This window comes from Fringilla coelebs (genome assembly GCF_963513975.1).
Source record: "Fringilla coelebs genome assembly, chromosome: 7".
NCBI lineage: Eukaryota > Metazoa > Chordata > Aves > Passeriformes > Fringillidae > Fringilla > Fringilla coelebs.
In genome coordinates this window covers 1,291,489-1,314,924 of record NC_140035.1, presented here as the reverse complement: position 1 = coordinate 1,314,924, position 23,436 = coordinate 1,291,489, and the positions used below count along the sequence as shown (strand labels likewise).

General features: G+C 47.6%; 1 protein-coding gene across 3 annotated transcripts; it reads right to left on the bottom strand.

Annotated features, from left to right (window-relative positions):
- Positions 1-264: 264 nt before the first annotated feature.
- STAM2 (signal transducing adaptor molecule 2) lies at positions 265-21,797 on the bottom strand. Of its 3 annotated transcripts, none has more exons than XM_084209442.1 (14): positions 21,693-21,797; positions 16,475-16,559; positions 13,885-13,960; positions 13,007-13,102; positions 10,998-11,144; positions 10,093-10,162; positions 9,559-9,745; positions 8,788-8,882; positions 8,312-8,394; positions 8,060-8,147; positions 7,611-7,665; positions 6,586-6,739; positions 5,469-5,626; positions 265-349 (listed from the first exon to the last, which is right to left on the bottom strand). In XM_084209442.1, the coding sequence occupies exons 1-14, from the start codon at positions 21,730-21,732 to the stop codon at positions 346-348; spliced, it is 1,338 nt and encodes a 445-aa protein (XP_084065568.1). In that variant the 5' UTR covers positions 21,733-21,797; the 3' UTR covers positions 265-345. The 3 variants fall into 3 exon arrangements, with proteins under 3 accessions (XP_084065568.1, XP_084065566.1, XP_084065567.1); XM_084209440.1 differs by lacking the exon at positions 265-349 and adding an exon at positions 2,090-4,797; XM_084209441.1 differs by lacking the exon at positions 265-349 and adding an exon at positions 2,090-4,797 and having other exon boundaries at positions 8,312-8,391.
- Positions 21,798-23,436: the final 1,639 nt, after the last annotated feature.

The window sequence follows — 23,436 nt, the reverse complement described above, 5'->3', positions numbered from 1 at the left end:
GACGATCCGAGCGTTCCTCCGGCCGCAGCCGGGCTCTGGGGCCGCTCCCAGCCCCGAACTCCGCGGTGCCCGCAACTCCAGCGGGGCCGGAGCATCCCCGGGCAGCGGCACCGCCGCGCTCCGCGCGGGGGTCCCGGCCCCGCCGGGACGGAGCCCCCCGGCCGTGCCCGAGCCCCGGAGCCCCCCGGCCGTGCCCGAGCCCCGGAGCCCCCCGGCCGTGCCCGAGCCCCGGAGCCCCCGGCCGTGCCCGAGCCCCGGCGCTGACCTGCCGCAGGATGAAGCTGGTGGAGGTGGTGCTGCCGTCCGAGCGCTTCAGGCGGCTGCGGCGCGTCGCGGTGCCCCTCGTCACCTGCCCGGGGACAAAGCATCAAGGTCGTGTCACCGCCCCGGCCCCGGCCCCGCCGCCCCCGGCCCCGCACGCACCGCGGCCATGGCTCCGCGCTCCCCGGTCCCGCTCCGGCGCTCCCGGGCGCTCTCCGGGCGCAGCGGAGCCGCCGCCGGGGCGGAGCGCGCTGGGGAGGGGGCGGCGGGCGGGGGGCGGCCCCGGGGCGGGGCTGGGACGGCAAAACCCCCGGAGCCCGGCCCCGGCCCGGTTCCAGCCGGGGGGCGAGCACGGAGCCCCGCTGTGCGCTGGGGACGGGCTGGGAGAGAGAGCTGGGGGTGCTCACCTGGAGAGGGAAAGGATCCAGGGCTCCAGGAGAGCTGGAGAGGGACTGGGGACAAGGGATGGAGGGACAGGAGCCAGGGAATGGCTCCCAGTGCCAGAGGGCAGGGATGGGTGGGAGACTGGGAACTGGGAATTCCCACAGCAGCTGTGGCTGCCCTGGATCCCTGGCAGCGTCCCTGGCAAGGATGGACACTGGGGCCTGGAGCAGCCTGGGACAGTGGGAGGTGTCCCTGCCATGGCAGGGGTGGCCCTGGATGGGATTTAAGGTCCGTTCCTTGAGGGATGCCCTGGGCAAGCAGCGCCCTCTGAGCCCACCGGGCCCCTCCAGCTGAGCCCCCGAGCCCTGCCCAGCCCTTCCCACATCCATCAGCGCCGACCGACGGCGACTCCCGGCCCGGGAGAGAGCTTCATGCCCACGGCACAGAGGAAAACAAGCTAAATCAGGAGATGATGAGTTGGAATAAAATCCGAGGAAGATTTGGAAGCGGGACCTGGATTTCCTGCTTCCCACTGCCGAGCTTCACCTACAGGCACATCACACCTCCCACCGGGATGAGCAGGAGGAGCCATGTGCACTCCTCACTCACACCTGCACGCTCTGAGCACAGCCAGCCAGCCCTGCCGAGGGCCAGCCCTGCCAGCGTCCTCCTGCCTCGCTCCAGACACCAAATCCTTCCACTCCTTGGCTGAAAGGAGCAGCCTGGTTTCTTTGTCCGAGGTGAATGTGGGTCACCGAGGCTGTAGTCTAAATGAGATTATTTTTACATTCAGTTTCATCACTGAATTGGTCTTAGGAAGGCACTTCTGTTGAAGCATTAACCGTGGGGTGGCTGATTTCCCAGGGAAAGATTCTCTCCAGAAACCCCATGGATCAGGCTGGGATTCAGAAGGGAAAGCAAGCCAGCACTTCCCAATAATTCAGGATATGATCTGGCTTTTTAAAGGTTGACTTCCAGCCTGAAGTGACCCCAAATCAGAAGCTCCTAAGGGCTGTAAAAAAATGATGGAAACCAGTGAGTGATGTGTAAATGACAATGTTTGGGGCTCTTTGCAGGTGTTTTTGGTGTCCATGCACAGCTTCAGCAGCAGGGTTAAAGCCCAGGGCTTCACCCTGATTGTCTGGGATGAGCCAGAATTCTCAGGCACGATCACAGGACTCAGCTCTTGCCTCTCTGAGCAGGGAATTCTCCAGGGTGTGTTTGTGAACAAACGTTGCTCATCCCACAGACAGCTCTCAGTGCAAGCAGGGGCAGTGCCTGGGAGTTCTTAGAAAAGATGCACAGATAAAAATAAGGGAAGAAAATCATCTTCATCTCAGGACATGATCCCTGAGAGAGGCCACAGCATGGAGGGACAGAGTCCCATAAGCCCAGGGCCATCCCCACCAGACCCTGCAGCACAAAGAACACACAACAGCACGTGGCAGGTTTCAATAATCTGATTTTTAACATTATTTCTGGAGCCAATTGGAGAGACAAAGCGTGGCTGACAGAGCACAAACCCTCAGAGCACTCTGGGGTGACAAATTGAACAGACACAACAGGTCCCCAGCTCACACCAAAGGAAATGGATCTCATAGTGACATTGAACACCCATAAAACAAATATACCACATGGAAAGTCTCATTAGAAAGGTTCCTATGTTAAGGGTTTATATGAAAAAGCAGGAGTTCTCCACCCTGAATTCCTGATAGAAAAGAGCAGGTAGAAACCTAAGGTAGAAATCTGGAGTTAGAGAAATCCTTTGGCAGCATGTTCAGTTACAATCAGGCCTTAAAAATAAATATGATCATGTCTAGAAGTATGAAGAGAAACACCAACCCCCTCTAAATACACTGGTTTAATAATAATTAAATTATTTTACACTATCTACAAGTTGCATATCACAGAGTTAGGAGTAGAAGAGGTGACAGAAGGACAAATCCTGCTTTTATAAAAGTTCAGGCATGTGTGGAGCTGTGTAGAAAATCTCAGACAAATGAGTATATACATTATTTATACTTAACAATTAACATCATCAAATCACATCTGGCTGGCTCAATTGAAGATTTCTCTTGGCCCAAAGGTCAGAATCCAAAAAAACCACCAATTTAAATTTTCTAACAAACACAGAGAATTCATAGCAACAAGAGCAAGGTTTAGTTCTACCCCAAACCAACTTGGAACAAAGTAAACTCTGACAAATAAAAGCTCCAAACAATAAGAATTTGGAACAGCAGCATTGAAATAAATTCATTTCCTCAAGAGACACAAGGAACAAGTTATCAAAACACTTCAGTATTGCCACGTGTTATTTGTACTGAGCTACTTCCAGGGGAAGGATCAAGACAAATTAAAGTCATGTCCAAAGGAAAGATAAAATCCTCCTTCCAATTGCACACATTTAAATAAAAAGTGATTTAAAGAGCACTTTTTGCATGAGCATGAGGCTGCAAATATAAGGTCAAGATAGCAAATAATTAAATAAAAGGAGGTGCTGAGCAAAGGGTGGGTTTTGTCACTCAGCAGCCTGGGAGTTCCAATCTGGGGTGAAGTTTATACAACAAAAATGCTTATTTAGACATCTGGGAGCTTCCTGCATTTAATGGAAATGTTTTTATCTGTAATTTGCTTCCATTATTTCCCCAAACCAAGGATTATCACTCAGCAGAGGTGGTTAAAAGCAGGATAAATGTGACCATGCTCCAGTGAGGAGGTAAATAGGAGGATGAAGTGATTTTTTTTGTTCAGCAGCTGAAACAAGAAAAAGGAAGAAATCCCACATTCCCAAAGGATAAAATCCAGCTCATGTGCTCCCTTGGACAAACCCCACCCTACAAAAAGTGCATCAGGGAAGAAATTCTTGGATTCCTTTTCTCCCCAGCTGCCACTCATGGCCAGCTGGGAGGCAATCCCTCCTCCAGGGAAAGGCTCTGGATTTCCTGTGCTCAGGAGCCCAATCCCACCTTCCAGCACATGGGATGGCCTCAAATTCCCTTTTCCCAGCGGTGCAGGAGCTCCTCCGGGCTCAGGGCGGTTTAGACACGGACACAGTGAAAGAGAAAGGAAATCCAAGAGAGGCAGAACCCCCTGGTCCCATCAGGACAGTTCCTGTTCCACTCAGCTCCCCTTGCAAAGGGAACAGATCCTCAGAGGCTTCAGCAGCTTCAAACATTCTCCAGCCCCTCCTTTCCCACAAGGAATTCCAATGCTCCTCCACTTCTACATCCATCCAGAAAGGAAAACTGAAGAGAGATCCTGTGAGTTCCTGGCTCAGCACCTTGGATCCACCTGGAGCATCCCCTGCCTGCTCTTCCCAAGGAGCCTCGTGCTGGCAGTGCCACCTTTGCTAAGACACCAGGAAATGGGAGGAAAACTTGTTTTCCTCAAGAGAAGACACAGCAATTCTCTGTGTTTTCCAAAACACAGGCAGCACTGTGAAACCCCTCTTTTTCTCCTATTTCCACAGGGATGTGGTCCTGAGGGGCAGAGTTTCCTCTTGCAGCTGGAGCCAGGGACCCCTCGGGTTGCACGGCACGTCCTTCAGGAAGGGGACTCTGAAGTGCAGAGGTTCCCTAAAGCCACTGGGACAGAAGGATTACAGAGTAGACACCAGAGGAGGCAAAGCAACAGCATCTCAGCATCCTCAAGCTTCCAGAAACACATTGAAAAGAGAATTATTTTGGGACAATCTTTCAAAGATTCACAAGTGACGTTTCCTGAAAGCGCAAGGAAAGAGAAAAAAAAGGGACTCGGAGGAATGGGGAATTATTTTAAACCATCCCCTAATCTAGTTCAGGATGCAAAAATGCAAATAACCATCAGAGCTGGTGCCTATTTTTACTCTGCACCACCCTAACGCAGCGAGTTGGGCTATTTGAGAGGAAGATGGACTTTGATATCCACGGCAGGGGCTCCCAAAGACCGCCGGCTCGGAACTCCTCCATCCTGGCTGTTCACAGCAGAGGCTGCTGATGGAAATTTGGCTGCTGCTGGAGCAGGGAATGAGCAGGAAGTGCCACGGGATAACCTGGTCCTTGGTTGCTCTGGAACGCTGCCACGTCCACGGCCACGCCCATCTGGTGCTGGGGGAAGGCGGCGGTGCCGGTGACGCTCGGGAAGGGCTGCGGCAGCGCGGGGTCGGGGCCGGGGCTGCGGGGACACAACACCAACCACGCTCACAGGGCCAGCTCAGGGACACCTCAGGGCCACCTCAGCATCATGGGCACTCCCAAAACAAGCTGGGAGCCTCCAAAATATGTACACTTGACCAAAAGGGTCACTTTGGAAGGAATTTCATCTTTTGCTAGCTGCGAAAATACAGTTTTTTACATGCAGACTCTCAACCTAAATCAGCTCTGGCCTTGCACTTTCCCTCCTGTTACTCCTCTATGTTAACAAACAGAGCTTCCCAGCAATTCCATACTTTTCATGCCTCTAACATGGCAGTTTTTTATGGTTTTTTTGCAAGAAAAACGTTTTCAACCTCAAAATTCTTCCAGCAGCTCAATAATTCTACTACATAACTTTTACTTTTTAACTTACTCTTGCTTTTTAACTTACTCTTTAACTTACTCCTGCTATTTAATTTTCAATCTTTGGTGCTGGGTGCTTAAAGCCAAGGTCAGAGGTTCCTTTTTAACCTTCCTGGGAAACCTCCTCGTGCAGGATCAGTTTTATCCAGAACAATGCTGGCATTGCTCCCTGGTTTAGTATAATTGGTATTTTCCTCTCAAAAATGACACGTCACTAAATGTAAATGCCACGAGAACGTGCAAAGTGACAAAATTCCCCCCAGGAAGAAGAATTTGCTGGATCCATACCTTAAATAAGCAGCTGGAGGTGGCTGAGTGGCTGCAGAGTTGATGCTCTGAGGCAGAGACCTCACCTGGCCCACCTGCTCTGGGGCCAGGCTGTACCCTGGGGACATGGACACCCCCTGGATCATGTAATTCCCACTGGGAGGCTGCACAGGATACGACTGCAAAGCAAATCAAAGCCAGGAGGTTTGGTGCTCAGCACACTTTGGAGTGAACCCACCAGAATATTCTACAGCTGGAAGCAAAACCTGCACTTTCTGCCAATTCTGGTTTAAATAATGCAAGATTCCCTCCAAATTCAGGTGGCACAGGCTGGAGCTGCTGGTGGGGGGTGGATTTGGGATAAAGAGGTTTGTCCCAAATAAAGCCCAGCATTATCCTGCATTTCCAGGCACCAGTCTTGGGAGGAAACAGCAAACTCCAGTTGCCTTTTGGCTTAAATTACTTTGTAACCTCCAAATATAATGAATTTTCCATCGTTACTGGAGTTAAGGACACGGAATTACTTTTAACTGACATATTTTCAGATCTAGCAGTTGCCATGGCAACTATTCTTTTCCCACTGAACAATTAACATGAAAGTAAAATTCATTTCAAGTAAAAACCCTCATTCTGTGCTTTTTGAAAATCTCTCCTTCCCCTCCATGTTTATTCCTTAAGCCATCATTAGGGACAGTGTAAAGCAGTTTGGAGCACAAGTACCACATGTTTAGAACTGATACAAAATGTTCATTTTTCTAAGGGCAAAAGGAGCTAAAAGCAGAGTGTTTCTATTTTTAGCAAAAAATACACTTGGGATTAATACACTGATATTCCAGTTCCCTCCCATCCCCACTATTAGATAAGAAGGGAACATTTTACTTGGAGATTGACATGACTCACAGCAAGAATATCGACCAGGCTGCTGCAACACCCAATCCCAACTGCAAGAAATGAATTATGGAAGGGATCTTTTGGAATTTTCAACAGTGGCCAAGCAAAACCTTCTGTTCTAGTGCATAAATTCCAATTTCTTGCAAAGGCAAAGTCAGATTGCTCGTGGGCTCCCTTTGGTTTTTGCTGTGATTTTTTTAAACCAGGGATAAGCAGCAGGGAATTTCCAGATCCCGGGGATACTGACCTGCACAGAGACTCCAGAGGAGGTGGGTGGGAATTGGGCAGGGTGCTGGAGTTTGGAGTAGGCTGAGTACATGGGGCTCTCATTCATCAGTTTGTTGTAGAGCTCCAGAGCTTCCAGAACCTTCACGTTCAGCTCGGATAACTCGGAATGTTTCCTGTTCCAAAACAAAGGGAGAGGGCACTGAGCTGCTGGGACATCTCAGATGGGGAGGAAAGACCCGTGCTGCATTAAATATGCAAGAAAAAAAAGCCTCTGAAAGGTAAAAGGTCATTTTTTAACCCATTAATATTGAAAAATTGCTGCTGTGTGACTGGAAAGAAAATCCAAAAGCTGCACAACCATTTCTGGCACCAAACCAGCAATTCCCAGCTGGAATTCCCTGCTCTCTGCACATTCAAATGTCCTCAGGAGTCACAGAACCATGGAATGGTTTGGGTTGGAAGGGACCTTACAAGATTTCATTCCAACCTTCTGCCACGGGCACCTTCCACTGTCCCAGGCCCATCCAACCTGGCCTTGGGCACTTCCAGGGGCAGCCCCAGCTGCTCTGGCAATCCCAGCCCAGCCAGGAATTCCCAGTTCCCAATCTCCCACCCATCCCTGCCCTCTGGCACTGGGAGCCATTCCCTGGCTCCTGTCCCTCCAGCCCTTGTCCCCAGTCCCTCTCCATTTTCCTGATCAGCTCCTTCAGGTACTGGGCAGCCAAATGTGAGGAGGGAGAGGTGAGGAAAATTTGGAATAATCACCAACAGACTGAAAATTCCAACCTCTGGACAGGCTGGAGAAGGCTAGAGTCACAAAATGCCAAAGTAAAAAGCATCCATGACCTGTGCAAGGAATTTTGGGAGAGCAGCAATCAAATCTCAGTGCAGACACTCAGAACCTGATATTTCATCATTAAAAAATAAAGGTAAAGTTGTTACATTTTTCTTGCAAGGTCTTCTAGCTTAGGAGATGAAACTACCAAAAAAAATTTTATTAAATCTGCCCAATTTCAAGGAAATCAATGAATAAATTGTGCTCACCTATCTATCTCTTCTAGTTTTTCATCTATCATTGGACCCATCTGTTGGCAGATATCTGTGAAGACAAAGTGTTGAGGCAGTTCATGTCTTGCACAATTAAATGTTTAAATGCAGCCAGAAATATTTTATCCAACTACAGTAAAATTAATTTCTTATTTATTTCAGGGTTGGGATTGGTAGATGGATCTTGCAAAGCTCAGGCATTTTACAGAGCTGGGAGTTATGCAAATGATTCTGCTAAACATGGAGCTGGCTTGGAACTATTAAAAAAATTCAAATTATCCCCAGAGCCCCACACTCCCACGGTGAAATAAGTGTTCTCCAGCACTGTTAGTACAGAGCACAGCTCCCCTAAGCTTAAAATAAACACAAAGAACTCCCAGCTCAATCCACAAAAGGTAATTGTGAGAAGAAGTCATAAAAAGGAGCTCATTTAGTGCTGCAAGTACCTTCTGAGTTGAGAAGATCTGGAGAGTCAAGCTTTAAATCTGTGGGATCTATGCTCTGAAGTACCTGCAGTGTTTTATCCATCTTATCCTGCAAGGGGAAGCCAAGATGAAGAACTTTTGATTTCCCAGCCATGCCAAGATTGGTTTAATATTCAAATAAAAGTCCTTTATGGACAAAGAATCATCTGCCAACATTCAGCACTGAAAGAATGTAAAAGCCCAGCAATATTTTATTTTTAAGTGGCTTCATACCTCATCAATATAAACTGGCTCAGGTTCTGCTTTCTTAATTTCTTCTGCAGTGTCCTCAGGAACAGAGATTTTATCCACAGCTGCTGGAAGAACAGAGATGAGTTTCTTTTCTCTCTGTTGCTGTCATAACTTCAAACAAACATTTGCTCCTTGTTATTTTTCTGTGTGAAAAGACACTGTGACATTTGAAATGGCAATTTGCTGGATTTGTAAATATGTTGCTGACAAGGAATTATGGTGAATCGAACCAAATTTCTGTCACAGAAAATGGTAATAACTTAAAAGAGAAATAGAGACAGAAATTAAGGGGAGTTATGGAGTGATCTGGGCTTGATTGTTTGAAACAAGGGCACGATGCCTCTCAATTCTTTCCTGAGGCTGATAGAGGAAATTATTTTGCTGCTGGGCTAATGAGGATTGCAGCACAAAGCTGCCTTGGTGCAATGCTCCATCCACCATTTCAGCAGGTAACTCACCTGCCTCGGGCTCCACAGACAAGTCAGAGGTGACGAAATTGGATGGGAACAGCCCCACTCCTCTGTGGTTCTCCCCCTTCCACCAGTTGGCATCGCTGGGGAAATAAAGAAGGGTTACAGAACTCAGAGGTGAACAGAGCCAGCGACATATTTGGGGTTTTTACTGAAAACCTGAGGTACAGAGACATATTTGGTGGGTTTTCTACTAAAACCCTGTGATAGCTAAAAGAGAAGTTGCAGGGATTAGCACAAAGCCAAACAGGAGCTGAGGCACAGGGGAGGGAAGGGAGGAAGAGGAATCAGGGGATCACTGAAAATTGAACACAATCCATTAAATCTTTATATTGATTACTTGCCAGCCCTTTAAAGCTGTATATATCCCTAGAGGTGTTAACAACAATCTGTATTTTAGCCATTTTTAATCAGTTTTACTCTTGGCAAATCTGATTCTTGCTAGCCAGAGGTTTAACAGCTGCTGGAAGCAGATGGAATGTGATGCCAGTGCATTTTCTTATGTCAGAGAACCAACTAAGATTTATCTTCAAAGCTACAAATTGCATGAAATACTCCAGGTTCTCCCTGCACTAAAAAAGATTTGAGGTCAGAAACTAGGAATTTGGAAAGATAAAAGGAAGAGAAAGGGATGTGAGGGAGGGCAGAGTGACAATTACATTTCTGTGGAGGGGGGGAAAAGCATCAGAGGAAAAATGTGCTACCCTGAGAGAAACAAGAGTGGTGGAACATAGTCAGCTCCACCTGAGTGTATTGTACCTGTCATCCAAAACAAAAATTATTTCTCCACTTTTAAAGGTGAGCTCATTGTCCTCGACAGCTTCAAAGTCATAGAGAGCTCGCACCTTCCTCAGGCTCTGGGGGTTTTGTGGCATTTCTGCAGGTGGGTACAAGGATTTGGTCTCCATCTGCTGCTGCTTCTGCTCTTGCAAGGACAATTCAATAGCTGCAGGTGGGGCAGAGAGGAAGAGAACAGGTTTGAGGGGTTTATGCCTGGAGACAAAGCAGTTTGATTTCTTGATTTAACAAAACCAGGATTTATTGCTTTATTTAAACAAGGTCTGTACCTGCTTCTGTAGTACTGGAAGTTAACATTTAAAATGCTGTGTGAGTGGGAAGAATGTGTCTTTCCCTCATGCATGGAGGTTTGGGGTAACACCTGCAATGCCACAATTCCCAACCCACTGTGGCACTGCCTTCAATTCTGTGCAGCAGGAAAGAGCCCAAATTCCCATTTCCCTGCTTTTTAACCAAACTTCTGGGGTCCAACCCAAGGCTGAGACAGCAACTCACCTTTAGCTATATCCTCATCTTCTTTGGATTTACTGGATGAGGAGCCATTCTTAGCAGCACTGGTGGAGGCCTGCAAAGGTGGGAACAACAGAGGGACAAATGACAATGACATCTCCATAATCTGATATTTTTAAAAATTAGCACCGAGTTGTTCCTGATCAGGTGGATTATGGAATCCAGGTGATCTCAGAAATAAAAATTACCACTCTTCAGGCTTGTTTCTCTTTTCAGCAGGGAAAAAAAAGGAAAAGAAATACTGAGACTTAATTGAAATAACTGACTTTATTGACATAATTATTTTAGTCATATTTATTACAGTGAGACTAGTCATTTAAATAACTCTTTCCACTTTTACCCTCCCTTCAAGAGAGAAGATGCTCCAGTTGGGAGCTGCTGACTTAAATCCTACAATTCTCCCCTGCAGCACAGTGAAATCATTCCTGGAGTTTTCATTCCCACCAGGAACTGGAATTGGGTGCCAGTGCTCAACTCTTCCATGTTCCTGCCATATGTTTTACACATAGCTCAGATTTAGAAGTGAAAACATCTTTGTGGAGGGAGGAGGGATTCTAAAAGTTAAAAAACTCACAGTGTTTGTAAAAGTTAAAAAAACTCTCTGTGTTTCACATAGAGGGAAGTAAACTTTGTGTGAGGAAATTGTAATAGAAATTGTAATTTTAATTTTCAGGACTGAATAACGTGGAAATATTTAGAAGTATCAGTAAGAGAAGTCAGGAAAAAACCACCTGGCATCATATCTGCTGTTAAATTGAGCACAACAAACCACCAGAAGTGAAAAATAAAGCCCTCCAAACCCAGGACAACTCCTGGGCCAAACAGGAAAAGGGGATTTGGGAAAGGACAGCAGAGCTTGGGACCCATCGCTGTCCCACAGCAGCTCTCACCTGGGATCCTGCTGCAGGGAAAGTGACCCCTTCTTCCTTCAGGGATTTGATGGTGGCAGATATTAAACTACACTGTGGGTCTTTCTGGAATTCTTCTGACCACTCCACCATGAGGGTTTTTAGCTTTTCACTCACTTTTGGGTGAGCCTGGAAGACAAAGTGGATAAAAAGGGATGTTTGAACCTCAAAATGAACAGAAGGAGCCGTTACCAAAATTGTTACCAAACCCATTTTACTATAAATACACTTAATTATTAATAATTGTGTAGATTGAGAAGATTTGGGGAGCAGAGTGTAGAAAATCTGACCTTTTATACCCTGATCTGGTACTCCAGAAAACATGCTGAGCTCCTGGAGCACTAATTCTGGAGAAATTCAGGCTGCCTACCACACTTATCCCAAATTTCTGCCTCTCTGTGTTACTCACCCTCCATTTAACCTCAATTTTCTCTTCATTCCTTCTCAAGTGTGTTGTTTTCCACTTCCCAACCACATCAACTGGTCTGATATAAGCCACTGTCTTTCCCTCCAAGAAATCTTTCCCTACAAGAACTCCTCCAAGAAATCTTTCCCTTCAATCCACCTTTTCTGGCCTCTGCAGCTTCTCCTCAGATGCCAGGACAGCTTTGTCCCAGCTAAAAGACCCCCAAAAACCCTGATCTGTGTCTCCTTGAACAGTTTCTCGCACAAAAAGGAATTATCCATAGGGACAATCCATGGGGACAGTTTCTATTCCCAAACTGGAGCTGAGCTGCAGGGACAGCCTGGCAAAAGGAGATGATTTGTTTGGAGTGGGGGCAAACCAAGATCAATTCATGCTCTGCCTGGAATTCCTGTGGCTCCCCCAGATCCTGGCACTAGGACAAGATTCCCACCCCAAGGAATCAGATCCCACTCAGGGCTGTGAGCCCAGCATGGGCTGAGCAGGGAGGGCACTGCCAGGTTTGGGCTCCAACCTGCATTTCTTAGCCAGAAAGTCTGCTGGGCTCAGGAGCAGCACAAAGACATTTGTCACACTTGGCTGAACTCATTTCCTCATGGAGAAGAGAGAAAAAGCCCAGTTTTATTCAGTATTCCTCCAAGGGGGCAGAGCTGGGGGTAAAGGGTCAGTATTTCCCAAAACCACAGAAATTGTGCTCCAGAACCCATCCCTGGGTGGGATCCCAGGGCTCCTGGATTCCTGCCCATCCATGGATGGGATCCCTGCCCATCCTGGGTGGGATCCCAAGATCCCCCCTGCCCATCCCTGGGTGGGATCCCAAGATCCCCCCTGCCCATCCCTGGTTGCTGAAGGTCAGTGTGAGCCCCAGGATGGACCCTGGCTAATGGGAACACAGGCAGCACTTGCAGACCTATTTTTCCACAAAAGCCAGAAAAAACAAGAGCTGTGAACTCATTTTGCTTCCCAGCAATTTTATTACTTTCCTTAATTGCTTTGCTCAGCCTCTGATGATTGCAGGGATCTGAAAACTCCTTTTTAACCCATTAACCAGTTTTGTCTCCAACTGGAGCAGTAATTAGGGAAAAGCTGCTCCTGCTTACTCAATTCCTCACAGCCAGATTTAGATCCCAGCAGCTGCTTGACCACAACCATTTTCTTGGTTATTTTCTCATTCAACATTCCCAGAATCTCTAAAAACTAAAAAGGATTATCTATAATTTCATCCTTTTCCTTGTACAAATGTCATTTCACTTCCTCATCATTTTCCCTTTCACTTCAGCTCAGGAATTTCCTTCACACCTAATAAAAACTCTCCTCAAGAAAAGCTGCACTTATCATGATCAAATTAATGGAGCTTAGGAACACAGATTTTAATTAAAATTGCTCATGTAATTTTGTAAAAGTGTGAAGGATTATCAGCTGTCAGCTCTTTAACAGATTCTTTTTTCAGTGTAAAAATGACACAGATTTCAGTGAAAACACAGAAAATGTGCATTAACTACAACATTAATTTGGAGAAGTTACCAAAACAATCTTCCCCCAGGACTGCAGGTTCTAAAACAATTACCTTGTTTATTATGGCTCGAGCTTCAGTGGCAAAATCCCGGGAGCACACCTCCAAGTGGAATATCTTCCCACAGTTGGACACACAGGCTCCTAAAAGCTGACAGCAGAAACACAATTGGGAAAATGCAGGGGGAAAAAAGTGCAAATAATGCAAAATATAAAAAGTGCAAATAAAAAAAAGAGGGCAAATAATCCAAAAGAATAAGAAAAAAAAATGCAAATTTTAAAAAGTGCAAATTATCCAAAATAAGAAAAAAAGTGCAAATTATCCAAAATAAGAAAAAAAGTGCAAATAATCCAAAATAAGAAAAAAAGTGCAAACAATCCAAAATTTTGAAAAGTGAAAATTAAAAAGAGTGCAAATAATCCAAAATAAGGAAAAAAAAAGCAAATATAAAAAAGAGACCAAATAAGCCAAAATAAGAAAAAAGTGCAAATTTTAAAAATGAGTGCAAATAATCCAAAATCAGGAAAAAAAGTGCAAGTAATCCAAAATAAGAAAAAAGTGCAAATTTAAAAAATGAGTGCAAATAATCCAAAGTCAGGGAAAAAAGTGCAAATAAAAGAGAGCAAATAATCCAAAACAAGAAAAAAAAGAGAGCAAATTTTAAAAATGAGTGCAAATAATCCAAAATCAGGAAAAAGAGTGCAAATAATCCAAAAGAAGAGAAAAAGTAAAAATAAAAAAATGAGCGCAAATAATCTAAAATAAGAAAGAAAAATGTAAATGAAAAAAGAGTGCAAATAATCCAAAAGAAAAGGTAAATCCAGCACAGACACTGATTTACTGAGGTTAATCAAGGTATTAATGAATTGATCAGTAAATATTTAATTGCTGCATTCCATGAGGTTTTGGGGGGAATTTGGGAATTTACTCACTGTCAGAGCTTGCAAAGCCACGTGGGGAACTTTGTGATTCATTCTCTTCATGATGGCTTTAAGGCAATCCTTGGCTCTGCAAAGGAGCAAGAAATTCAGGATACAGGGGAGTGACAGGAGCTGTGCAAGGAATGAGCCCAAACCTCCACCAGAACTGAACCAAAATGGCACCAAACCTGAGTTTATTGAGCAAAAATGGCACCAAACCTCAGCTTATTGAGCAAAAATGGCACCAAACCTGAGCTTATTGAGCAAAAATGGCACCAAACCTCAGCTTATTGAGCAAAAATGGCACCAAACCTGAGCTTATTGAGCAAAAATGGCACCAAACCTGAGCTTATTGAGCAAAAATGGCACCAAACCTGAGCCTGCTGAGCAAAAATGGCACCAAACCTGAGCTTATTGAGCAAAAATGGCACCAAACCTGAGCCTATGAGAAAAAATGTCACCAAACCAGAACCTACTGAACAAAAATGGCACCAAACCAGAACCTAATGAATGAAAATGTCACCAAAGCTGAGCCTACTGTACAAAAATGTCACCAAAGCTGAGCCTACTGTACAAAAATGTCACCAAACCTGAACCTACTGTACAAAAATGTCACCAAACCTGAACCTACTGAACAAAAATGTCACCAAACCTGAACCTACTGAACAAAAATGTCACCAAACCAGAACCTAATGAACGAAAATGTCACCAAACCTGAACCTACTGAACAAAAATGTCACCAAACCTGAACCTACTGAACAAAAACAGCACCAAACCTGAACCTATTAAACAAAAATGTCACCAAACCTGAACCTCCTGAACAAAAATGTCACCAAATCTGAACCTATTGAACTATTGAACAAAAATGTCACCAAACCTGACCCTATTGTACAAAAATGTCACCAAACCTGAACCTACTGCACAAAAACGTCACCAAACCTGAACCTACTGAACAAAACTGTCACCAAACCTGAACCTTTCAGGGCTGGGCAGAGATTTACCCACTGACCAGTCTGTCTGTCCCTAGCTGGGTGTTGGATTGACAGAAATTCCCTTTTTCCCCTGGCATTCCACATCCATTCCCAAAAAACTGCTGCCAGGTCAGGAAGGGAAGCAATTGCATGGTTTGGGGCAGACAATGAAGGAAATGTCCCCAGAAAAAGAGAGGATTCAATAAATGGGTATTTTAGTGGAATTAATTCCCAGCTCTTGGATCCTCTTTCCCACAGCCTGAGGACACAAAGGTCTTCATAATTTGTTTCAGCACAATCTGAGGTGAGTGGAGGATAATAAATAGCATTTAAAATGCTTCTGCTGAGGGGTTTCCACACTTTAAATGAGCATTAATGGCTGGCAGGAGCTCAGGCACATCAAAGGCTTCATTAACACTGATATTTGGAACATTTAAAAACATGAAATCCTAACAAAAAAAGCTGATGCAGCATTTAAAAATTTGTATCACTGCCAGATACTTGAGCTGCTGGATTAGCAAAGCACAGAAAAGCCTCTGTGCCAGAAAAATACACTTTTAGTTCTAATATTTTCATCTTATTTCATGTACAAACCATGCAACAAAGTCAACTCAGTTATTTTAAGTTGTATTTTTACTTAGGGTAGGCAACAAGCTTCATTATTTTCAAGGGCAGAAAGGAAGAAAATGACATAAAATTGAATGAAAAATATGCCAGCAGCAGTGGCATTTAAAATTCAGAATCTGGGATTTTATTTTCTATACAAATATATATATTTAGATTTAATTATGCTTTTTTATATACTTCTATTTCTGCATACATTTTTTTTTTTTAAATCACAATTTTTTACAACATCCCTTCTTCCAAAACCAGATTTAAAACAGTTCCCTCAACAAAAGTCTCGTGGCACTAAAAATTTTGATTTTTAATAAAGGAACTAAAGTACATTTTTTTTCTTTCAGGACTGAAGATTCCCAGACTGAACAGATTTGCTGTTATTCCTTGTGACACCTAATCAATTAAAACCAAACCAATTCTAAAAAAACCCAATTTTAATCTTAAACAGAACTGCTAAAAATTCTGATTACTTAAGAATTCTGCCTATGCACTAATTGAGGATTAATTCCAAATTTAAAAGATGTTATCACTCAAAAATTTAGCAAATACTTTTGGCCACTACAGAATCACTGAAATTCCATTTATGTTCCACTCAGGCTAAACTGATTCCAAGCGATTTGTGCTTTGATCCCTGGTTTTTCCCTTTCCTCTCCCATTCTTCCTAACAACCAAACACAGACAAATATCATAAGAAGCCCCTGGTGCTGGCCAGGTGTTTTTCAGCACAGAAATGGTTTCACTTTCTCCTCCTGGCACAGCCACTTCCCCACATTTATGCCAGATCATTAAATATGGATATCTCAGGCGCACTGTGCAGAACTCCAGGAAAATCCTGGAATGTGCTCAGCACATACAAACTGCTCTGCTCAAAATCCTCCTGCAACGTTTCTTCCCAAGGATTTCCAAGGCAGCTCCATGTATTTGGGAGGCTGGGCATTTGGAGCTGTGCTCTCTGTGCCATTTCCCTCCTCCCAGCAGCACAGAATTCCCAGGAATGCTGAGGCCCAGCTTACCCATTGGGAGTGCTTCCAACCTTGTCACAAATATCCATGATAAGCCCCCAGTCCTCACTGGTGTTGTATTCATTTGTAGCTTTTTCTGGAAAGAAAAAGAAGATTTATTAAGTGATCTATTTCTTCAGTTCAGATTCTATCAATAGAATGCATCCCTAATTAATATTTCATGGATTCGTGGAATGATTTGGGTTGGAAGGGACCTTAAAGCTCATCTAGTCTCACTCATTCTATAGATTAATTAACAAGGCTTAATGGTATTTATTTGTGCTTTCAAATTTTTATTAGCCAGGTTATTTAAATCCCATGTAGATATTGCAGTTCAAGTTAATAAACAGCAAATTAAATATTTTATTGCATTTGCTGCTTCAAGATTAAGTTTTAACCAACTAAACTCAATTTTATTTTGGCTGCTCAGCAGAAAGATTTCCACAAAGGGAACACAAACACAGCACCCACCAATGTCCCAAATGCCTTTTGCTACAGATGTAAAAAATGGAAATTTAGAATTTTGGCCATCATTCATGCTCACAAAATGGAATATTTACTTCAAGGAAGTAAATATTATTTTAAACCACAAACCTTCTTCAAAAGTTACCCCCAAAATGATAGAATCACTAAATTTTCTTTTAAGTGCATCAATATTTTAGGGCATGAACAACAAATTCATGGATGGTGTGGAAAATAAATGAGTGCCTGCATATTTAAATACTCAAAAAAAAAAAAAAAAAAGAAAATCAAGTGAAATCAGCCTCAGGAAGCTGCAGATTCCCTGGATCCCTAAGGAGTGAAAAGATTCCCAAGGACATCCTGAAGTACTTCCCAAGGATCCATTGAAATTTCCCTGAGTGGAAATCACACCAGCCTTTTCTGCCAGGGCAGGAATAATCCCAACTCTCCCACTGGCAATGGGAAGGTTTGATGATCACAGGCTTCAGCAGGAAGATTTCACCTCAGAATTATGGAATTATTTCTGTTGGAAGAGAGCTCCAAGGTCCTCAAGTCCCAGCTGTGCCCACCCTGTCCCCAGCCCAGAGCCCCGAGTGCCACCTCCAGAATTCCTGGGACACCTCCAGGGATGGGCACTGCAAACCTCCCTGGGCAGTTCCAGTCCCTGAGCCCCCTTTCCATGGGCAAATTCCTGCTGTGCCCACCCTGAGCTGCCCTGGGCCAGCCTGGGGCCGTTCCCTCTGCTCCTGTCCCTGTTCCCTGGGATGATCCCGAATCCCCCTGGCCGTCCCCTCCTGGCAGGAGCTGTGCAGAGCCACAAGGTCCCCCGAGCTCCTTTTGTCAGTGATCCCTCACCCCACCTTGCCCTCATCCCAAAACAAGCTCAGCCCCAGCACACCATGCTCAGTGCTGCTCCCTCCCAGCTCCCAGGCCTGTCCCTGAGCCAGCACATTCCCACAGGAGCCACATCCCTCCCCTGCACCCACCCTGTGCTGGGAGCAGCCGTGGGATCCCAGCTCTGTCCTTCCCAAACTCTCAGGTATTTGGAAGTTTCCCTCCCTGCCAGCATGACAAACTGAACAGCAGCTGCTGTTCTCCTTCCCTAAATTCAGGAACAATTCTGAAGGATAACTCCCTCAGAGATGCTGAGACAGAGCAGAAACAGATGTGGGAGGATGCATTTTCCAGGAGTTTTTCAGCACAGAGGGAATGTGACCTTTAAAAACACAGAATGACTTGTCCTCTGCAGCTCCCCAATTAATGAAGGAACATTAGACCTGAGCTGGCTTTTATGGGAATAATGATAAAAGCAAAATATGCTGCTTGGGGTGCTTTGATAAAGAATTCCAAGGGCAAGGAATGGCTTTTCCCTGGGTGGGCTCCTGGAGCTGCTGTGTGGTTCCAGGGAATGCTGCCAGCCCAGGAGAGGGGAGAGCACTCACAGGAGCAGCTGGGAAGGGGCTGGGAATTGTTTGCTGCTCCCACTGCCAAAAGGAGAAATGCTTGGAGAGCTCCTGCCCCAAAGCACTACCACAGCTCTTCCAGGAAAGGAGCTGCAAACTGAAGGAAAGGAAAAGGAGCTGAGGGGAAGCAGGAAAGGAGCTTTGCACTGAGGGAAAATTGTCAGGATCATGCCTGATCATTCCCACACCGGCCAGGGACCAGGGGATGCTCAGGGCAACCAGGGGATGTCCCCTGTCACCAAGCCCTGGAGCCCTGCAGGGCCCTGGGGCCACTCCAAGCACCAGCAAACCCCTCCTGCTCCTGGAGCCTCCCCAGCCCCAGAGAGAAGGGCAGGAAAACAAACACCAAAGGGAAGGAGGCTGCTCCAGGGGTGAAGGGAATGGAGGAGGAAGGACAGAGCTGGGAAAACAGCGAGTGCACGTGGAGTCTGAAGGGATCCAGACAGGAAATGTGAAGGTTCCAAAAGTTTTGGAGGTTCCTGTCCAAGCAGAGCAGCCACACTCCCCCAGAGCTCCAGAGGGTTATCCCAGGATGCACAGCTGTGTCCAGGCACATTCCAAGGCTCTGCTCAGCTCTGGGGGCTCAGAACCACGAGAGCAAGCCCAGCTGTGGCAAAAAATAATAACATTGGGGAAAAATAATAATATGTGGGGAAAAAAATAATAATAATAAAGATAAATACTAGAAAAATAAAAAAGGAAATAAAACCTAAGGGAAATGGAAGCCCTTGAGGGCTGGGTTAGGTAGGAAAAGGAAATTCCTTTCTCCCCTACAGGTGTTCCAAGGAAAGAGCAGCTCTGCATGAAGAGACAGCTGGATCTGCCCCACTGCTGCAGCCAACAAAAGGCACCAAAATTCCAAACTCAGCACCTCCCCAGAGCATCCACATGTGATAACCTGGTATCTTCCATGGTCTAATTTACAACAGAATACTAATTTTTGTTAAGCTTCTAATGATAAAGTTTTCCTGGCAAGGGACTCTAAGATTTAGCCCAAATAATTCAAGTTCCTATTGTGCTGAAAATGCTAAATTTTAATAAGTGATAATAACAAATTATAACTATTAAAAAGAAAATATTAAAGAAAAAATACACTGAGTAAAGTTTAAGAAACTGGAAGCAAGCAGAGTCCCAGTTTTGAAGTTCTGCAGCCTGGGAGTCCTTGAAGCACTTAAGTTTGTTAAAGAATCCTGCAGAGTTCAAAAAAAATTCACTTGAACAAATACATCAGTTTGAGCCACATGAAATGTGAGTGTGGTCAAACAGCAAACTGCACCAGGGAACTGAAATTAGAAGTAAAATAATAAATAAACTAAGAAACCAGCTCAACTTATACTACAAACAAACCAGAGATTGTGTGGCAACAAGAGCACTCAATCTCTTCCATTTTGGCTGGGACAAAAATCCCTGGAATGCTGAATTTTCCTTTCTTTCCTAGGATCGCAACCAGAAAGCTGAGCCTGGTGTCTCGTTTATTTCACTGCTTTTTTCAGTGCAGCCATTCAGAACAGACGTTGTGTAACAAAGAAGTGACACTGAGCACGAGTTTAAGAAAGCACAAGTCAGGGCAGGACACAAAATAAAACAACTGAGTCACCGTCTTCACGCCAACCCCAGGCAGGTTTTGTAATCACTGAATGACAGAATATCCTGAGCTGGAGAAGATCCATGAGGATCATCCAGTCCAGCTCCTGGCCCTGCGCAGCACCCCAGCACTCCCGAGTGACCAAGGTGGTTCTGGGGAAGCTGCTGGGAAGGAATCCTCTATAAAAGGAGGAAATGCAACAGATCTTCCAGCAGCCACAATTCCCCGGATCCCTGCAAACCCAGCAAGGCCAGGAGGCACAGAGACACCTCAGCCACGTTGGAAAAGCCGGGAAACTTCAGGAGCCAGAGCAAAACAGACACAAACCATTCCCTGATGCTGCTGAGGGGAAGGGAGGGAGGGACCCAGGGATCTTTTCCCTGCCAGAGCCCCCAGCCCGGCCAGGAGGGGTCAGGAGCAGCCAGGGATCCCTGGAGCTGCAGTGCCCTAGGCCCAGCACAGCCACAGGAGCAATCCCAGGATTATTTTGGGTGGAAAAGCCCTCCCAGCCCACGGAGTCCCAGCTGTGCCCACCTTGTCCCCAGCCCAGAGCCCCGAGTGCCACCTCCAGGAATTCCTGGGACACCTCCAGGGATGGACACCCCAAACCTCCCTGGGCAGTTCCAATCCCTGAGCCCCCTTTCCATGGGCAAATTCCTGCTGTGCCCACCCTGAGCTGCCCTGGGCCAGCCTGGGGCCGTTCCCTCTGCTCCTGTCCCTGTTCCCTGGAGCACAGCCCAACCCCCCGGCTGTGCCCTCCTGGCAGGGAATTCCAGAGAGGGAAAAGATCCCTGGGGATCCTCCTTTGCTCCAGGCTGAGCCCCTTCCCAGCTCCCTCAGGGATTCTGCAGCCCCTTCCCAGCTCCCTCAGGGATTCTCCAGCCCCTTCCCAGCTCCCTCAGGGATTCCGCAGCCCCTTGCCAGCTCCCTCAGGGGTTCTCCAGCCCCTTCCAGCTCCCTCAGGTGTTCTCCAGCGCCTTCCAGCTCCCTCAGGGATTCTCCAGCCCCTTCCCAGCTCCCTCAGGGATTCTCCAGCCCCTTCCCAGCTCCCTCAGGGATTCTCCAGCCCCTTCCCAGCTCCCTCAGGGATTCTCCAGCCCCTTCCCAGCTCCCTCAGGGATTCTCCAGCCCCTTCCCAGCTCCCTCAGGGATTCTCCAGCCCCTTCCCAGCTCCAGCCCCTCAGGGTCCCTCTTGTCCCAGAGCTGTCCCCAGCCCCGGAGGTGCCCCAGCAGTGCCAGCACAGGGACGGGCACTGCCCTGGGGCTGTGTCACACCGGGGCTGGCACAGCCCAGGAGCCACCGGCCTCCTGCCCACCTGGGCACCCCTGGCTCGTGTTCAGCGGCCGGCACCAGCGCCTCCCAGGGCCTTTTCCAGCTTCCCAGCCACTTCCCGGCCCGGAGCATTCCCGGGGCTCGCTGTGACCCGGCAGCAGCACTCGGCCTCGCTGCCTGCCGCAGCTCCCATGGCTGCCGGTGCCTCAGGGGAGCCCTGCACCCTCAGCACCCGGCCAAGGGAGCACTCGATCCTCCTCCGGATCATCCGCCGGGACAGCCAGCGGCACCGGGCTGTCACCCATAGGGAGAGCGGAGAGGGGAACAGGGAGAGGAAAAGAGAAGGAAAACGACGAGGAGGAAAAGGAAACGGGGAAAAAGAGGAGGAAGAGAAGGCAGGGGACGGGAGGCCGTCCCGCCAGGCCCAGCCGCCGCCCCGCCGCTCACCCACGTCCTGCTCGAAGGGGTTGGCGGCGAAGAGCGGCATCTCGGCCCGCCGTGCCGCCGCCGCTCGCCCCGCACCGACTGACCCGGCCGGAGCCGCCGCCGCGCCCGCCCCGCGCGCCGGGCTGCCCCGCGCGCCCGACCGCCCCGCGCGGCCAGCGCCGCGCCCGCAGCGCCGCGAACCGCCGGGACAAGCGGCCGGGCGGGGTAACAGCGGAGCCGCCCCGCGGGCCGGGGGGGAACGGGGCGGGCGGCAGCCCCGGGAGCGCGGCGGCGGCGGCAGGCGCTGCTCGGGGCAGCCCCGCGGCGAGGGGGCCTCGGGGAGGGCGGAGCTGACCGGGCGCTGCGGGCGCCCGTGACGTCACGACGGCGCCGTGACGTCATGCGCCGCCATGTCGCGGCGGAGGCTGAGGGGTCGTGGCGTCGCCTGGGGCTGCCCCCGGTTGTCCTTTTAATTAACCGAAATTAAATTTTGATTAACCGGAATTAAAGGTGTCTGAGGGTACAAATTGTGCCGGGGAGTGTGGCTGAGGGGCAGCTGTGGCTGAGGGCACGGTGGGCGGGCGATTCGTCCTGACATCTCAAGAGCAAGAGTTAAAAAACCAAATAAAAACAGTTAACCGTCGGAAATGCTGAAGAGTTTTCCCAGAGGGCTGCAGGGAGAAGGGGGTCGTGAGGCAGGGTCCTGCCCTGATTGCTGTCAAACGTGGAATACGCAAAGTTTTTCTTCAGGAACGATGTTATTTGATGTTCTTTGTAGGTTCCAATTCGAATCAACAAGGAGGGCGATGGAAGCGGTGAGGCAGAGCAGCAGCGAGCTCCCAGCCATGTGCAGGTGCCGGGAAAACAAATTCCTCCTGGGTGGAATTGCCGTGTTAAACTCAGGGCTTGCCACCTTTCGTGGTGTAGGTGAGGTTAAAAACGTTCAGGAGGAAGGATTATGGATCCTGGGATAATAATCCTGGGATTATGGATCCTCTGAGAATGGATCCAGGGAACGCGGGATTCCTGTGCAGGAGGATTTCCCTTTGCAGTGGATGCAGGGAATGCAGGATTCCTCTTCAGGAGGATTTCCCTGGGCAGTGGATCCAGGGAATGCAGGATTCCTGTTCAGGAGGATTTCTCTTTGCAGTGGATCTAGGGGATACAGGATTCCCAGGCCACAAAGACACCTGGCCGAGCCCCCAGGGCAAGGAAGATCCCAACAAGCCCAATGCAGCAGCTGTGGGTAAATCAGGAATCAGCTGTGGCTGGGCAAAAGGGAATTCTGGCAAGGGGGAAGATCCCACCCCGAGAAACTGCCTGACCCAATGCAGGGGAAGGGAAGGGATTAATTAGCATGAGGAATGAGAGAATCATTAACCAGCAGGAGAGGGGACACTAATTAATAACTGAGGAGATGAGGGGTAAGGGGTTGTGGTGGGATGGTGGCAAACAGGGCACACGCCATAGGGAAGGTGCCTCTGGAAGGGAGGCATGGCTCAGTGACAGTGCAGATTTTTGGGATGTGTGGCCCTGCAAAAAGCCCATTATGGGCCCACCTGAGCACCAGGAATACCTGGGATGAGTCAGGGGTTGTACCAGCAGCAGTGCCCCAGAACATGCACGGTCACCCTCTGGGAGCCAGCCTGAGTCATTCCCAAAGGATTTGTGGCAAAGTGAGGCACAGCAGCAGCACCAGGCTGAGTCTGGGAGAAGGGCAGGACCGTGGAAGTCCAACCCAAATCAGTGTAGCATTCCTAAAAGC

Coding starts and splice junctions, on each gene's coding strand:
- STAM2 (XM_084209440.1), bottom strand. CDS start 21,732: ATGCCGCTCTTCGCCGCCAACCCCTTCGAGCAGGACGTGG. Junction 11,145..13,006: donor CTCGAGCCATAATAAACAAG/GTAATTGTTTTA, acceptor TTTGTCTTCCAG/GCTCACCCAAAAGTGAGTGA. Junction 9,746..10,092: donor AGATGAGGATATAGCTAAAG/GTGAGTTGCTGT, acceptor CCCCACCTGCAG/CTATTGAATTGTCCTTGCAA.